This window comes from Notolepis coatsorum (genome assembly GCF_963971535.1).
Source record: "Notolepis coatsorum genome assembly, chromosome: 3".
Lineage (NCBI taxonomy): Eukaryota > Metazoa > Chordata > Actinopteri > Aulopiformes > Paralepididae > Notolepis > Notolepis coatsorum.
In genome coordinates this window covers 155,476,819-155,495,691 of record NC_140167.1, presented here as the reverse complement: position 1 = coordinate 155,495,691, position 18,873 = coordinate 155,476,819, and the positions used below count along the sequence as shown (strand labels likewise).

Below are 18,873 nucleotides of genomic sequence, written 5' to 3'. Positions count from 1 at the left end.
TGTGCTGTTTTGAACATGTCGAAACTTGTCAAAAGCACATCTCCTAAAGGGACTATATATCCCGACTGGAGTGGTCGGAATATGTAGTCAGCACCACAGTGCTAGAACCATCTGGTGGTGGGAGAAAGACACTCATGTAGGCTGTGATCAGTGCAGTCACAATATGTAGTCAGTTTGGGAGCTGTGCCTTTGATAAACATGGCATTAAGTCGCCCCAGTGAGCTCATTGAGTCTTTTTCCTCTTTTCGCCTCTTACAGCAGACTCCTCCCCCAATGAGCCACAGGAGCAGTCAAACAATTCTGTTCTAAAGCACAAGAAGACCTTCAAGATATGGTACAGTCCGCGCAGCCGCAAGGTGCGCTGCAGGGTGGAGAAGCCGGTTGAGGTGACACTGCCAGACAGAGGGCCCGCCAGAGAGACCCTTTCAACACAGCCAGAGACCAGCAGGGCTCCGCCCAAAGACCTGTCTGTCTTCAACTTCCGGTCCTCCTCCCAAGACTCTGGCTCTGCCTCCCCTCAGAGGGGCATAAATGACAACAGCAAGAAGAAGAAGCGTGTCACCAAAAAGGCAGTCAGAAGAAAGCTGGTGGTGAGCTGCACCAAACCAGGGACTCATAGAGAGACCACGGAGACGACGACGAAGAAGACGAAGAAGGACAGGCTGGAGGCCATCAACCAGCAGTGGGGGTTTGACACCGAGGAAGAGGGCCTCGGCCTGGGGGGAGGGCAGCAGGCGTGTCCTGGGAGGGAGGTTAGGAGCTCCAGTAAGAGGGTGTCCTTCCTGAGTTCTGAGGAGGAACCACAAGATGATGGTACACAGGGAAAAATTCCCATCCTCAGCCCCAGCAGGAGCATCCTGAAGGCGGGTCTGTCTGAAGACAGCGACTCTGTCTCTGAGAAACAAGAACAGCCCGGTCCAAACCGGCTGGCCATTTCCGCAACGCACAACACGCCGTCTGTGAACGTCCCAGAGTCAAGCGAGGGCACTGGAGAAGAGGTCACTTTAACCCCTGCTAAGAGAACCTCTAGAAAAAGGTCCAGAGTGGTAGAGAAGGGGGCCATCTCAGACACCACCCCGAAGAGGCCCAGAGTTTCCCCTGGCCAGGGAAGACGATCGGCGGGGCGGAAGGTCCCATCCCTCTCCACGCCTCCATCTCCGACCTGCCTTGGGCATGGAAGAGGCACCGTTATGCCCAGTGAGGAGCGGAGAGGAAGCCCGTCTTCCCCAGCCACCATAGGAAGAAGGTCCGTCGGTACCCCTAGCCCCTCCAGAGGACGAGCTGTTCAGGGAAGCCCTGCTTTTATGAAGAGGAACCACAAGGGAGAAACCCTCCTGCACCTAGCTGCTATTAAGGTGTGGTCATTTTACAGTTCAGTGTTCAGTACTGTAGCTGTGGTTTTCCGTGGTGTTGCGTGCAGGTCCCGGACCCACAATGGGAGTGAGGATTTGGTGGGGTGGGTCAGTGGGGTTGATGCCAGGAGGGGTGTGAGGTCTCTGAAACTTGGGATGCATTCATGAAGGCAATCCAATGCTTCAATTAAAGGGTACGTTGAGGATTCTTTAACCATAGCCCTATTTCCTACTTACCACTGATATTGCCGATCGGAATTGTCCATTCTCAGCACGATCCACACTTGTGTCTGTACAAGCCCTGAAAATCAACGCTGAGATCTACTTTGGGTGCACTGTGGAGTCTGTTTCAGCATTGAATTCAGGGCTTGTACAGACAGGAGCCCATTGACTTTGCATTAGTTCGTGGCTAACTAGCCAGGGCCGCAGCTATGAAGAACAGAGTATGGGTGGTGCAGAGAAAAGACTCTGATTGACAACATCATTGGCGAGTAGCAGCGGTGTAGTTGGATCAATGTTCACGGTCTACACTCTATAATCACAGTCGGACAGTAGGTGCGCTCCCCCACTTCCAGAAAATAGCACTACAACACTGGTAAGTAGGAAATAGGGTTGAACCATACTGAACTTAATCTTTAAAAGAAAGGGCATTACCATTCCATAGACCTGTTCTATCTATATGTCAGACTCACCCGGGCAGAAAGGAAAGTAATCCTGGTCAGAAAAATGGGGCAGACTACAATATATTTGCATTTGTTAGCCATGCTAGCAATCTAAACCATCAATCCATGCCAAAGCTAGATATGCAAAAGGTGAAAGACTCAACACTCACAGCCATGCTGATTTGGCAAAATGACATCCAGCAGTTTTCGTTTGAAAAAAAGTCAGTGGAATGCCATGGTTTCTCCATAGAGCCCCGTCGTATTCTTTTAGCGCAGCAGTTCGCACAGGTCCGGGGCAACTTAGTCACGTGACTCAGTTGGTATTGCTGATTGGCTCGAACACGGTATTTTTGTAAACAGCGAACGGGTGTATTGGAACAGGACACAAAATACCAGAGGGATACATTTTTTTGTTAACTTTCTTTATTTTTATTATCTTTTTCCCCCTTTCTGTTTCCGTTTTTCTCCCCTCCCAATGTTAGTCGTTATGCCAATTCCCAATCCCCTTCCTGGTCGTTGCGCACTCTACCCCCTACCGTCGGTCTGGGAAAGCGGAGACTATCACATGCTTCCTCCGACACATGTGTACCCAGCCCACCACTTCTTTCCACCTGGCAGCGCGGACTCTCACTGGGAGAGTGTAACGTGTGGAAGGTCACACTACCTCCCTCCAGATCCTTCCCTAGCTGTGCAGGCGCCCGACCGAACTGTAGGAGTCGCTGTTTACAACGACCCGGACCCACCCACCGGCTTCCCTCCCGCTGACTCTGCCAATCGAGCCAGTATGACGGCCGGCCAAGCCGGAGGCAACGCTGACAGCCGGATTCGATACCAGTGTCTCTTCCGTTGGTGACAAGCGCTTAGTCCGCTGCGCCACCCAGCCGCCCTACCAGAGGGATTCATGAACGGTTAAAGGGGAACTCCAACATTTTGGGAAATTAGCTTATTTAACATCTTCCCTGGAGTTGGACAAGAAGATACATACCTTTTTTGTCTCTGTGCGTGCATTTAGCTTTGGGAATAGACGCTCCTTTAGCATAGCTTAGCTTCATCACTGGAAGTGAGGCAGATCCGTAGCCTTACAGTGCCTTACAGTGTATTGTAAGGTCTGACATTGACCAAATTTGATATGCATGACCTTGGTGGGCTCTAGGTCAACTCCTGAAAAGGGGGTCAATGTCAGACCTTGCGATCAAAAGTTAGGGGGCGCACTGAAATTATGGCAAGGGTTATTAGCCCCCTAACTTTTGATTGCAAAGTCTGACATTGACCCCCTTTTCAGGAGTTGACCTAGAGCCCACCAAGGTCATGCATATCAAGTTTGGTCAATGTCAGACCTTGCAATACACTGTAAGGCACTGTAAGGCTACGGATCTGCCTCACTTCCAGTGATGAAGCTAAGCTATGCTAACGGAGCGTCTATTCCCAAAGCTAAATGCACGCACAGAGACAAAAAAGGTATGTATCTTCTTGTCTAACTCCAGGGAAGATGTTAAATAAGCTAATTTCCCAAAATGTTTTTCCCCTTTAAGGTTAAACAGATAACAGGTGAGGGCGGCTACGTGGCGTAGTGGGCAAGGCGCTCGCCACAAATGCGGAGACGCTGGGCTCGCCTGTTCGAGCCCAGCGCTCCACATTGCTTTCAGTTTAGCTGGTCGTTCATACTAATACACATTGGCCGTATTAGGGGGTGGGAAACTGATGGGTGGGGATCGGGCATTGTGGACAGCGACTCCTACAGGTCGGTTGGTGCGCCTGCGCAGTAGAATCAGGAAGTGTCGGGGGCAGCGTGAGCCTCCCACGCGTTACTCCTCGCTACTGAGAGATCGAGCTGCGCAGGTGAAAAGATGCGACTGCTGTTACCTCAAGTACCGGAGGGGACTTGTGCTATGTATGACTTAGTCCACATTGCAGCCGGCTTGTGGGAGGCAAGAAACAGCATTCGTGACAGGGGAGGGTTGAATTGGATGATACGAAATTGGGATGGGAGAAAATATAGAAAATGGGAGAAAAAGTGGATAAAAAAAAAAAACAGATAACAGGTGCGACAGATAACTGACACTGGGAGCATCCAGGGGAATGTTCTCAGTTCATACTGTAGGTACTAGGGGTGTAAAGGTACACGTATCCGTACCGAACCGTTTCAGTGTGTACCGTACCGAACGGCTGTGTACCGAACGAATACAACGGTATGTTAACCACTAACGACCGCCCACCGGGGGCTGTTTTTTTCACAATCTAATATAATAATTATTATTATTTTTCTTTTTTTACAAGTCGATTATTAATTTCAATATAGAATATTCGTTGACAGCCCTACAAGTAAATCTTTTTTGGTCTACTTTTTTCTCCCCATTTTCTATATTTTTTTCCCATCCCAATTTCGTATTATCCAATTCTACCCTCCCCTGTCTCGAACGTTGTTAGACCATGCCTCCCACTGGTCGGCTGCAATGTGGACGAAGCCTTGCATCACGTGTCCCCTCCGCGTCTATTCTTTTACCAACAGATTTCCAGTTCTGCGATCTGATTGGCCACTGACGTTTCTGGTCATGTGACATGTGCGCCCATTTGTTGTCCGCTAGCGCGAGCTCACGTTAGCTACTAGGCTACATACACTGAGTGTAGCGAGAGCTCACGTTAGCTAGGCTACATACAGTGAGTGTAGCGCGAGCTCACGTTAGCTACTAGGCTACATACACGGAGTGTAGCGCGAGCTCACGTTAGCTACTAGGCTACATACAGTGAGTGTAGCGCAAGCTCACGTTAGCTACTAGGCTACATACAGTGAGTGTAGCGTGAGCTCACGTTAGCTACTAGGCTATACACTGTAGCGCGAGCTCACGTTAGCTACTAGGCTACATACAGTGAGTGTAGCGCAAGCTCACGTTAGCTACTAGGCTATACACTGTAGCGTGAGCTCACGTTAGCTACTAGGCTACATACACTGTAGCGCGAGCTCACGTTAGCTACTAGGCTACATACACTGAGTGTAGCGTGAGCTCACGTTAGCTACTAGGCTGCCTCGCCTGTTTCTTTCACCGGTTAAGCTTAGGCACTCTTTCGAAGTTGGTTAAGGTTAGAGTTTGCCTTAGAGCAGGGCGATAGAACACCAGCCCTGATTCCATACTCTAGTCTAACCTTAACCAACTTCGAAAGAGTCGCTAAGCTTAACCAGTGAGAGGCGTTAGGTAGTTTGCTGCTGTTCGAGGCGTCACGCGATTGGGCGCACATGTCACATGACCAGAAACGTCAGTGGCCAATCAGATCACAGAACGCGAACGCGGAACTAGAAATTCGTTGGTAAAAGAATAGACGCGTCCCCTCCGGTACACGAGGAGGCAGCCGTCGCATCTTTTCACCTGCACAGCGCAATCTCTCAGTGGCGAGGAGTAACGCGTGGGAGGCTCACGCTGCCCCCGATACTTCCTGATTCTGCTGTACAGGCGCACCAACCGACCTGTAGGAGTCGCTGTCCACAACGTCCGATCCCCACCCACCGGCTTTCCCACCCCCTAATACTGCCAATTGTATTAGTATGAACGACTAGCCAAGCCGGAAGCAACGCAGAGAGCTGGGCTCGAACCCAGCATCTCCTGCGTTAGTGGCGAGCGCCTTGCCCACTGCGCCACTTAGCCGCCCCCCTACAAGTACAATTAGTTACTGCACACTACATCACCCCTGAGTGGAACATGGAAAGACAAACTTTCCCCCACTGTACCGAAAACCCGTACCGAACCTTGACTTCAAAACCGAGGTACGTACCGTGGTTTTTGTGTACCGTTACACCCCTAATAGGTACATGTCTTGTTTCAGAACTGACACCACTACTATAGAATATAGCTAATTTGGATATAAAAAAGAAAACAAACGTTCTGTGGGTCCACAAACTCAGTCTCCCATTCATTCTCTATGGAGCAGCTCCAGACATTATACCTGATGACATCACAAGTTTGATTCTTACTTCTCTGGTTTCTGGCTTTGGGAGAGAGTAGCACATATTAATTTAGATATATGTATAATATTGATTTAATTGTCTTAGGTCATGGAAATAACATATTCAAATGTTTAATTTGAGTGGCGTTGCCCCTTTAAAAATAAAAAGCATCTTAGTTTACTCTTTGCTGTGGCCTCGGGTGCGGCATTCCAGCATACATTTTGTGTAAAATTGGGTGGTTCTGATTGGCCCCATTAGTCTTCTGATGATGAGAATGGCTATTCTCTAAACCCAGCGATAGGGTAATCCGGGGTAAACATAGACCTAATCCCTTTCTGAATCCAGGACAAGACGATCGATGTCTTCACCACCGGGGGGACGATTGATAAACAGTGGGGTTCCTGGGTTGATGCGCTGAGGTCTCTCTAATGCTGACCCTGGGTCGTTTTGTCCGCTTTCTGTGCACCACAGGGAGACATGGAGGCCGTGACAGAGCTGCTGGAGCAGGGAGCAGACCCCAACCTGAGGGACAATGCCGGCTGGACACCTTTGGTGAGGCAGTGGACCAAAGGGAATGTACACGCCACACACACAAATACACAGACGCAGTGCTAATATGCAGTATAACGGCAATGGGATTTGGGCAGGTGTCATTCTGCTGCTGGTTAGATTCAATTTGAGTTACGTTTCAAGAACTTTAACTTAAAACATTTACTTTGTGTGTTATACTGAATATCGGCACGGCTCTGATGATCTCCATGAATTAAACTTGTTATATTGCCTAGTTTGGGTTTAATTCTTCATGTGACTAGCAGACACTAGCCTGGCTGTAAAGAGGGGTCTTGTGTAGTTCTATTGAGGTAAGATGTCTTGGGACCCCCTTGAAAATGGCAATGCCCATGACATTTTCCTCCCATAAAAATGTAAGCTAGTGTAACCGAGTGGATTTGAACCTTGGACCATAGCATCCACAGGCAGACGCATTAACCAGCTGAGCTAAAGGGTCAGACCCGTTAGTAGGTGCTGGTTGACTGCGACCGACTCGTTAGTAGTTTACACTAGCTTAATGCTTACATTTGGAGCGAAATCTACCCCTTCGCCAGTAAGCTAGCATGACATGGCTGTTACCTTTTTGGATTCCTCAACATCTCTAGTTTCATATGATACCAGTATCTTCGTGCAAGCTTAATAAATGAGCCCACTAGAGCAGTGATGAAGACGTAATAAATGTATTAAACAGCATGAAATCAGTAACATAAACAAGGCAGGCTAGGGCCTCAAGATTCCGGATCCTTCAGGCAGACTGAGCTGAGGATTCACAAATGTTAAGGCAGTAAATTAGTTCGGTAGCACAGGAATAATTTTACCATCAAACCGCACTAGTCTAAACTCTTGCATACCTCCTTTCACCATCTATCCTTTCAAGGATGAGATGGTAGTTAGCTAAAACTTTAAAGTAGGTAAGTTCTTCTAATACTTTTTTAGTTTGAAATCTGTCTATAAAACAGAGTCATAAAATAGGGGGACGCAACCCTGAATATGTTGATAAGATGCAACGTTGTCTGTTCTCCGCTGTCAGTACTGGAGACATCAGGGAGTGAGATTTCCATAGTGGTAAAATATGGTTTTCCAGGAAATTATATGCCTGGAATAAAATCTATCCTCTCTCTATGCCCGTCTGTGCTAGGGGCAGTGCTGCTCTCTCACACTGTCGCATACTGTTACGGCACAACATGAGAGGTGTTCTCCTGCGCCTCTCTATCATGGCAGAGAGGACTAAATGGTTTAAAAAGTGTGGCATTTTACTCAAGTCAATGGCGATAGCACTTGTTGCCACAAGTGAAATAAAACCCCTTGCCAGTAAGGGAGGAATTGATCGAAAACCACTTGTTGAGCAAGCATAATAGAAATGTGCAGAAATGCAAAGTTTTTGACGGCTTTGCTTGCGGTCCTCCATCTCTCGTGGTCTAGTATCTTCATCTTAGTCTAGAGTTTGCTAGACTAATAACAAATTATTATCAAGAGGCTAATACATTGAAGCCAATTGCTTAGCTAATTGTTTAGCTACCAATTTATTTGAAAGATTTGGCAACTTTTAGATAATCAGCCTGGTGCTGCAGCCACCATGACATGACATGCTAGCAGCTAGAAGGAGGGTGACTGGAGAGTCTAAGCGAGTGCCATAGGGCTGTGAGAGTCTAAGCGAGTGCCATAGGGCTGTGAGAGTCTAAGCGAGTGCCATATGGCTGTGAGAGTCTAAGCGAGTGCCATAGGGCTGTGAGAGTCTAAGCGAGTGCCATAGGGCTGTGAGAGTCTAAGCGAGTGCCATAGGGCTGTGAGAGTCTAAGCGAGTGCCATAGGGCTGTGAGAGTCTAAGCGAGTGCCATAGGGCTGTGAGTCTAAGCGAGTGCCATAGTGAGAGTCTAAAAGCTAATAGTGACTTGTTTAAATTGCTACTGTTACTACTGAAGAAGGAATGTTTTGTTATATAAGTGAATACAAAGTGATACAAAATCTTCTTTCTTACTAAATAAAGTACCAAACCCATAAGCAGTATCAAAAAGAGTCATACTATCGATAAAATCCTAACGATACCCATCCCTATCATAAAAGCTTGTCACTGATGAGCAGGGTGCAATTTGTGTTAATTTTTTTTTAATGTAGGCCATAAAACAATTATATTGTTATATCCATATAAAAGTCACATCTCATAAAACGATGCAACAGAGTCGTTTAATTAGTTTATTGTTTCCAATTTTCTAAATCGAGGGATTTGCCCTCAAGCATTTGCAGAGATTCAATTCTCAACATGCTATGTTTTCTTTTAAAGAAATGCTTTCCAAAGTATAATGCGATGGTTTGATGCTCCCTTTTTATCTTGTAGGGTGATTGAATGCAGGACAGCATGTACATTTTACAGGACAGTAAAGTAATACTGAATAGTAAGTATAAGGTATATAAGGATAAGGTATAATTCTTATAATTCTTAAAAACCGTATAAGAATAAGGTTTACATAATGTATAAAGCATATGATCTAAATATAAGCATTTAGATTAATTCATGGATTAAAGCACAGAAGGTACAAAAAGGCCAAATGGCTAAGCAGCAAAAAACATAGAAAATCTGTCTTCATAGTTTTTGTGCTTACCTCTCCCAAAACACAAATGTGGTAAATCCGAGACAAAGTTGTCGGCGTCATGGAGAGTGCGTGGGCCATATAGGCCTTTTGAGGCATTGTATTTTTGCTGGACCTCGCTGCTTCTACAGCTTTCTGACGAAGATAATGTTTATAAAACTCTCTGCATGACAAATTCACTTTCACTTGAATCTCGCTCTTGACAAGATCCACTCTGCATCAATTTATCTGGTCTGTTCACGTAACGGTCATGGGGGAGAGAGAGCAGCCTCTCCAACTGTAGAGCAGAGAGCACATCTTCAGCTGATGAAACAACAACCGTGAAACAAACCGTGCACAACAACACAGTTGAGACACTGGCGAGTAGGGAGATGCTGGTGTGTAGGCTGCTGTCCGTTTTGAGAAATCTACGCGATAAGGACTGAAAAGCAGAGACGTGGAAATCCCCCCCAGCAAATCGCACTCTGCTCACGAGTAGGATCATGTGAGATAGTCTCAATAACTGTCGGGGGGGGAAAGGCCTGTACGTCATTGGCCACCACGGTTCTCAATAGAGGTTGACCGATAGTGGACTTTTAAAGGCTGATATAATAACGATAGTTTTGAGCAGGAAAAGGCAGATCGCCGATATCACCCCCTCAGGCATGTACCACAAGTCTGTGAGCATTTCAGTGTTAAAAAGGACATGTGCATGTGTGTGCGTTTGACCGTGATCACCCGCCCTCTTGCAATCTTGCCCGCGGCAGCTTTAAATGTCTCATATTTTGTCTCATAAATGTCTTTTCAACTATTTTATGTGATGTCCTTGAATCTGTGGAACATCTTTTGTTCCTTTTTCCCCCCTTTTTATTTTAATTGTTAATTTTCTTAACACCTCTTTCTTTCCTTGTGTTGAAGAGGCCGGTTCTGCACGTTTTAAGCACACACCCAATTTTAAATTCATTATTCCCTTCCCTGCCTGGCCAACCCACACAAAGGGGCTAATTCTGAACAGCTTGTTATGGCTTGTTAATCTGAAGACTTTTTTTCTTCAGTTAACACCTGGCCAAATGACAAGTTGTACCTATTAAATGTATCCTCCCCGTGCCTAAATAACATTTCAGACTGCCGGATTCATACCAAGACTACAGACAGAAACCCATGTTCCATCATATGAGACCTTTTAAGACGGAAAATTGGTTTCACATGAATTGTAACAGGAAAACACGCCTGGCTTTTCTCTAGTCCTGGTGCTTTTCTAGTCCTCATTATCCAGATGAATAGATAACAGAGACACAACTACATTATTTTACATTATTTTCAGAGCCAGTGATGGTTATTACTAAATCAAGAGGCAGATATTTGGGGCTGATATTCAATTTCAGTGAAAGTGAAAATGTTTGTCACAAAATAACACAAACCCGAATACAAAGCTGCCATTTGAAATAATAACGAAAAATAAATGTAAGCAGGCACCAGACAAAAACGGACATTTTAAATAGTGATATGTAAATAAATAACCCTCCACAATAAAAAAAAAAATCAATACAATTAAATAAGTGTATGCCATGGAGTGCATTCAGGCATAACTAATTGACTTATAGCCTAATTTGAATATAATGACAACTTTCTATTGTTGATTGGCTAAGTTAATGGAGTTGGCATCAATTTTGCCTGCCATAAATATTACTAACTTTTGGATACAAAATATTGCACTGTTTTTTCCTGTCAAAATAGCTAAACTTGAGCACTATTTAGCCCCCTTGCAGGTAAGCTCAATATCCAAGGATTCTTTGTGATCTGTTTTCGCTCTAGTGCTGAAATTGAGCCTGCAAATTGATAATGGCCTGTGAAGGATGGCAATGTCAAATTTCAATATTTAATTGTCAATATCAGCAATCCAATCCCTATTTTAATGTGATAATTGCTTTATTGCCAAACCGTAATTTAAGCCCACAACATCACCGCAGCTCACTGAGTCACCAGTCTAACAGCTATTACTCATCACAGGAGCTTTTAGTAGGCTGTGTGGCAGCTGTAGCAGGGGTCAGTTTAGATCAGTGGTTCCCAAACTGTGGTGCGCGCACCCCTCGTGGTGCGCGAGCGCCCTCTAGGTGGTGCGTGACATGAAAAGGCTAATGGTGGTAAATCATTATTTAAAAAAAAAAAAATTTACAATAAAATTTCATAAAAATCTTAGTCAAACCTTTAGTATTATGGATATTAAACATGCTGGCAGAGTACATGCATCCATGTTGTCGTGAACATTTTAATTAAATAAAGAAATTCCCTATCCATAGTCGCCGTGGGAAGAGATAAAATAAAAAAATGTATTAAATAAATTCCCTACCTACTCATGGCCTTAACTGACAACCAACAGGAACCAAACAATATTTTTTTTTATGCCTAATAAATATAACTAATATACATTATTTCAAATGGGGATTTTCACTGTGTAAATCATGAAATTCAAGAAACGTTTTAATAATAAAACGTACGTTATAATAATAATAAACAATAATGTCTCGGGCGTGTCTGACACAGGTGTGCTTCATCTGTGCACGGAGACCAGCAACAATTTTTTCTAACAGAAACCCATTGGGTGGTGCGTCAGCTAGGTCGGGAGGTGACAGGGGGTGCACGGCCAAAAAGGTTTAAGAACCGCTGGTTTAGATAATGCTGCTTGCTGCTTTCACTGCCTGAGCCGGCCCAGACTAAGTGGGATCAGAGCACAATGTGGTCGCAATTCTAGCTACAGCTTGATCAACTCTGTCTCCATCTCTCTCTCTCGAGTGAGACTCCTGCTTCCAGCGAATACCTGTTGTATTTACATTAATCCCGAGTTGTCTGTGGAGGAAAGTTAAGTGTCCAGCGTTGCATTCCTTTTTTCAAAGGGAATTGCATTAAAAACTGTACCAATAATGACTACCTCAGGCAAAGAACCATATATTAGTTTTAGGTTTTCAGGGGAACAATGTTATTATCTAAAGATGGTAAGGTAGAGTGTCGTCTTTACTCATAGTTCAAATACATGGGTTGTGTACTTTCTTGCGATCACATTCACACACTCCGACTTGGTAGTGAACGCACCAACTCCTGTGACCTTGCTCCCTGTGTTCCAGCATGAGGCGTGTAACCTGGGTCACCAGGCGGTAGTGGAGCTTCTGGTGCTGAGAGGAGCCTTGCTGAACACACCGGGCTACGAGAACGACTCCCCGCTGCACGACGCGGTGAGGAACGGACACACGGCCATCGCAAAGTTGCTTGTGCAGCACGGAGCCTCGCAGACTGCACTGTAAGTAGTTTCCTTTAAGACAATATATTTAATTAGAATTCTGGTACCTTATTAATTCCCCTAAGGGAATTTCCTCATTTTAATGCAGTCTCTGTGTTTTTTCCATAACTGTACAGTATTGAATAAGACCGGCTGAACTATTGTTATATTGCTCTTGCCCCTGAAATCAAGATAGGAAATTAAGAATATAGTGGTTTTGCAGACAAACGGTAGTGTCCCATTTGGTAGAGGTAGCAGGCCGGCCAGGAACCAAAAGGTCCCATTTTTGTGACATTCTATGAACCTTGCCCTCAAACAGACCGTAGTCTCCTTTTCTTTGACCGTGCAGTAGGTGATTGGACAAGCAGATGAACTCTGGGAGATGCAGATTTTTCATTTGACGGGTCAGGTGGTGTGACCTCAGCGTTTTTGGCCCTGGAAGCGTGGCTGTCACGAGGCGGGGGAGGAAGACGGTTAATCAGTTACCATCGACAAACGGTTGACATCTGCCTCTCAGATCTTTTGTTTTACCCCGATCCACTCTTCTTTTTTCTTTTTCTGGCAGTCTATTATGATAGGAAGTAGATAAAAGAAAATGCCCCTGGGATCAAGATGAGAAACGGGAGAATATAGTGGTCGGTCAGTGTGTTTTGTAGACACAATGGTAGTGTCCCAATCGTCACATCGCCAGGGGCGGTAGGGTAGGTAGACCGGTAACTCGAAAGGTCACTAGTTCGATCCCTGACAACCGGCAGGAGGGTGATGCCTATGTGGTGCCACTGCCCCACCATCTCTGCTAAAGTGCCCTTGAGCATGGCAATGGACCCCCAAACAGCTCCGACTTTGTGCGCGTCAGGAGTGCTGCAGTGCGGGTGACCCTTCCTTCGTACCTAACCTCTGAGGAGATGCATACATCGAATCGGCACCCAAGTATCGTGATAGTATCAAATCAGGATATATGCCTATTGTCATAGCCCTAGTGTTTGGCAGGACATACTGGAAGCAATGAACCACCCAGAAACTCTTGTGGATAAAGAAAAAGGAAATACAATTGTGTGCCCAAAAATGGCACCCATTCAAATATTTACTTGCATGTTGTTTGTGATGTCACCAACCGGTAACAGCTGTCATGAACCAAACTCAAGGTACAGACAAAACAAGGGAGACCACACAAGTACTTGAATTTAAATATGTACAAACAAAAGAAATTAAAGAATGAATGGATCAGTAATATCAGTAATGTAGTGAGTGCATGAGTGAGTCAGTGTGTGGGGCGTGTAAATGATAATATGAGAAACAACCAAACCAAATTCAAACAAACAAAATGTCAGGACCAGCTTGGAGGGGAGACGGACAGACAAATGGAGAAGTCAGGCCTTTTACACAGGTGTGCCTCCTCCTCCGCGTTTATACTTTCCGTAGCCGCATTTCTGGCAGACGCTCTCTGATTGGCCACTGTTGCCCAATCGTGTGACGAGCTGTGTCTTTGCCCATTTCCGCGTCCAACAGCCTGCAAACTACCTGGCGTTCTATCGCCATACTCTAAGACAAACTCTAACCTTAACCAACTTCAAAAGAGTGCCTAACTTAACCGTCGAAAGAACTTGCCGTCACGCTCTAAGACAAACTCTAACCTTAACCAACTTCGAAAGAGTGCCTAAGCTTAACCAGTGTAGAAACAGGCGTCGGCCAATCAGAGAGCGTCTTGCCAGAAATGCGGCTACGGAAAGTATAGACGCTCCTCCTCCTGACACACCTGCACAGGTGCGTCTGATTGCCAGTCTGTGGATGACAAGACAGGTTAATGGAGATATCCAGGTATATCCCTGAGTCAACCTGTAGGAGAGGGATGGGGTTGTCACACAGCACATGGGAATACAATCTGGATGTGCCAAAAAGCAGATTTTGGCTGGCAGAAACGATGACTCAAACCTCATTGCCTTCTGATCACTCAGAGAAATGCCCTGCAAATTCCCCCCGCCCCACAACAAACAAAAACAACTGTCATGACGCCACAAGCCATATTCCCAGACACACGTCAATTAATTAATCCCACCCCGCCCACACACAGGCACGCGTTCATACATGCATGCACACACGCACACACACACACACACACACACACACACACACACACACACACACACACACACACACACACACACACACACACACACACACACACACACACACACACACACACACACACACACACACACAGGGAGACATTAACACTACACTGGCCTTCTCAGTCACAAATTATTTCCCTGAAGACGTTAAGGGAGAGAGAAAGTGGTAGCTGAGCCAGCGCCGTCCCTAATGGATTGATTGGCACACTGCACAGGCTCTGGAACCTGACAGCAACAGCTGTCTGAGCTCCGCTGTGGCTCCATCTCTGAGGTGTTGTGTGTGTGTGCGTGTAGTTTAAAAACTACACTGCTTTGAAATATATCTAAATGAATTAGTCATGTCATGTGATGTAATGTCAGTTATCCCCCTGCATTAACATGAATGAGATATTTTATTTATTCAAAGTCCAACTTCAAAGAGATTTGAGATAAACAAAACAGTCAGTGCACCAGCTCTGACCAACCTGCTAACCATCCACCTGGCCTCAGCTCCCCCCAGCACCCAGGTGGATCGTCTGGCTGCCCACTACAACTCCGCCCTATCCCGCAGCCTGGACTCTCTCGCCCCCATCAAAACCCGGACTGTCACCTACACCCGTCCTGCCCCCTGGTACACCCCTGAACCTCGCTCCCTGAAGGCTGTCGGTCGCCAATTGGAGAGTCTCCACAAAAGATCTGGCCTCACTGTCCACCGCGAGGCCTATAAGGACCATGTGCAGACCTACAAGCTAGCTCTCACCAAGGCCAAAACAAATTACTATTCCACCCTCATCGGCAACCAACAAAACCACCCCAGGACACTCTTCTCCACCATCAACCGGCTACTCCGCCCCCTTGACCCCCCCCGCCCATCTGGTGCCCACGACCTCTGCTCCAGGTTCCATGTCTTTTCCCAGGACAAGGTCAATACCATCTACCAGCAGCTAGTAGTCCCCCCCCCCCCCCCCCAATGCAGCCTCTCCTCCTTCTCCCCGGTAAATGGTCCCCAAGTTGTCAAGCTCATAGCCTCAGCCAACGCCTCCACCTGCTCACTTGACCCCATGCCTACTACCCTGGTCAAGATCTGCCTCCCTGCTCTCTGCCCCACCATGGTCAACATCATCAACTCCTCACTAAAATCTGGTCTCGTCCCCCCCTGCTTCAAAACAGCCTCCGTCACCCCCATCATCAAGAAACCCGGCCTCGACCCAGACGAGCTAAACAACTACCGTCCGATCTCCAACCTTCCTTTCCTTAGTAAAATCTTGGAAAGAGCAGTGGCCGCCCAACTCCAACAATACATGTCCAACCATGAGCTCTATGAGCCTTTTCAATCCGGCTTCAGAACTCAACACAGCACAGAGACCGCCCTCATCAAAATCACCAACGACCTCCTCCTTGCAGCTGACTCTGGCCACATTAGCATCCTCATCCTCCTGGACCTTTCTGCAGCATTCGACACAGTCTCCCACTCCATCCTCCTCAACCGCCTATCCAACAACCTCGGCATCACTGGCTCAGCACTCTCCTGGTTTCAATCCTACCTCACCACCCGGACACAGTTTATCACCATCGGCGACTCCAGTTCCACCCCGGCCCCAGTCAACCAAGGCGTCCCCCAAGGCTCCGTACTTGGCCCAATCCTATTCACCATTTACATGCTCCCCCTCGGTCAGATCATCCGCCGCCATGGCCTCAGCTTCCACTCCTATGCCGACGACACTCAACTCTACCTCTCCACCAAACCATCCACCCATCTCCCCCCACACTCCCTTATCAACTGCCTTCACGAAATAAAAACCTGGATGTCATCTAATCTCCTCAAACTCAACAACAATAAAACCGAGCTCATGGTTGTGGCACCCAAGGCTCTGCTCCGGAAGGTTGGGGATCTCACCCTCAACATTGACGGCTGCTCCATCTCCCCATCCCCTAAGGTCCGCAACCTGGGCGTTATCCTGGACTCCACCCTTTCCTATCAATCCCATGTCAATTCACTCACCAAATCCGCCTTCTTTCACCTCAGAAACATTTCCAGACTCCGACCATCACTTTCCGACACCACAGCTGAGACCCTCATCCACGCCTTCGTCACCTCCCGCCTGGACTACTGCAACAGGGTCCTGTCTGGGGTCCCAAGCAAAACCCTGGACAGGCTCCAGTATGTTCAAAATTCAGCTGCCAGGGTTCTAACCCGCACCCAACCCTGGCAGCACATCACCCCCATCCTCATCCACCTCCACTGGCTCCCCATCAAATCCCGCATCACCTACAAAACCCTCCTGCTCACCTACAAATCCCTTCACGCCCTGGCACCTCAGTATCTCACCGACCTCCTCCACCCCTACACTCAGTCACGGTCCCTGCGATCCACGGACACTGGTCAGCTCTCCATCCCCCGAACCAGACTACGGACGTTCGGGGACAGAGCTTTCAGTGTGGCAGCTCCCACCCTCTGGAACTCCCTCCCCGCAGAACTCCGCACCGCCCCAACTCTGGACTCATTTAAAAAACTGCTCAAAACCCACCTCTTCAACTTGGCCTTCAACCCCTAACTTTCTCACTCTATATGTATATGTTGTGTCTGTCCACTATGTTGTTAATTTGTCATCTCCCCCCCCCCCCCCCCTATGTAAAGCGACCTTGGGTCCTCTGAAAGGTGCTATATAAAAGGAAGTTATTATTTATTATTATAATTATTTATTAGTATGTAGTGTACCATTGGGGGGTACACTACTACAGATGAAGCCGGGAAAAGTCCCGGAACCACTGTTTGGGGACCGTTTGGCCATCGTTAACGGTAACAATGACCAGCGGGGGCGCTCTCATACAGCTGGTGACAACGGCCCGACGCGCCGGCTTTTTGTTCATTCATTGGAGGAGCTCCGCGCCTGACAAAGCTTGAGTTACATTCAGTTCGATTACAGCTGGTGACTTCATTCATAGGATGCTACAACGTCCTATGTCTACAGACTGCATGAATGAATGTTGCTGAATTAAAGAATGAATAAGTTAAACGTGTCAATTCAGCAGTCAAAGTGTATATATTAAAACGTGTCAAATCTAACTTCATTAGACGGCCGACGTACGACTCTCTTGTCCATTCATTTCATCAGAAGAAAGCGTTAGTGTAATGCTTCTTGGTAACAATAAGTTTGTGTATGCAATGTTGCTGAATAAAATAATTAAACCGTTAAGACCTGTCGAATTAGCAGTCAATGTGTATATTTTGTGTAGGTTGCTAGTGGAGGTTCATATAAGGGATATATAATGGATATTTTTTGTCTAGTACCGTGGTCTAATGGTTTATGCCCATTCCTTTCAAGCCGACGCCCGGGGTTTGGATCCCAGCGTGTCTAATATATATATATTTTTTTTATTTATAAAATGAAATTGCCCCCAACGATGTGCATAATACAATAGTAATAATATATAATAAGAATCCAACCAATAGAGCGACATTGTGCAATAAACAAGTAAACAAAGTAGGGCATATTTTACAGTAGGGCACTTTGAAACAACCAATCACGTTGCGCGATAGCACGAGCGATGCACAGTCAGGAAGTAATGTTACAGCTGAGTTCACTCATTCAGAACGGCGAAATGTAAAATGCTACCCAGGATTGTTGCGTTTCGTTATAAAAACTATGCGGTGATAAACAAAAAACGAATCGCAGTATGCAAAACGTGCGGTTCGAGGATCACAGATGTACTATGGTGACAGATAAGGGGGGGGACCCTGATGTAAACAAGACGAAAGTCTTTCTCTGGTCTGCATCCCCTTAACAATTGTGTGTATTGAGCTGTACTGTATTGTCCCCATTCTGCAATCTGTTAATACAGTTTTCAATTAATGTCAGACGTCCTCTCCATAAAAAAAACGATTGAATTGCTCAGAATTTTAAATTATGTCCCCAATAGGACATAATATTAATATTATTCCCCAGTATGACACAATAAACACAGAATGAATGCCCCCCCCCCCCATAAAAACATACTGCCAAATTACTTCCACCCTCATCGCCAAAACAGTTGGCGTGAACAAATAATACTAGAGACAGAATGAGTTTTGCTTCTTTTTTTGGTTTTTCTTTTAATCAGTGAATTATATTCCCATCCATATCCCCAACTTTGTGATTTTTACATACTGATCAGACGGAGGCAGAATAGCCTGCACATACATCAATGCATCTCTTGTAAGATATGAATTGCGGCATACATTTTCCCAGACATGGTGCTGTTGGCGTCAAGCACAGGAGGTGAGGGGTGGATTGTCACCACCTGTTTAGCTAGGGCAGAGCGCATGTAGAGGGCATAGAAGAACCAGACGAGGCTGAAGATGCACAGGCCGATGGAGATGTTGATGAACACTTTGCCCATGTCAACCTTCTTCTTCTTCTCCTTGCGGTGCCGCTATATATATC

General features: G+C 46.3%; 1 protein-coding gene across 1 annotated transcript in view; it reads left to right on the top strand.

The window, feature by feature from the left end:
* Positions 1 to 18,873, top strand: part of bard1 (BRCA1 associated RING domain 1) — a 129,554-nt gene that overhangs the window by 16,307 nt on the left and 94,374 nt on the right. The window contains exons 4-6 of the mRNA XM_084311649.1: positions 259 to 1,355; positions 6,423 to 6,503; positions 12,190 to 12,362. Of these exons, the coding sequence (XP_084167775.1) occupies positions 259 to 1,355; positions 6,423 to 6,503; positions 12,190 to 12,362 (1,351 nt within the window). The remainder of the gene's footprint in view (positions 1 to 258; positions 1,356 to 6,422; positions 6,504 to 12,189; positions 12,363 to 18,873) is intronic.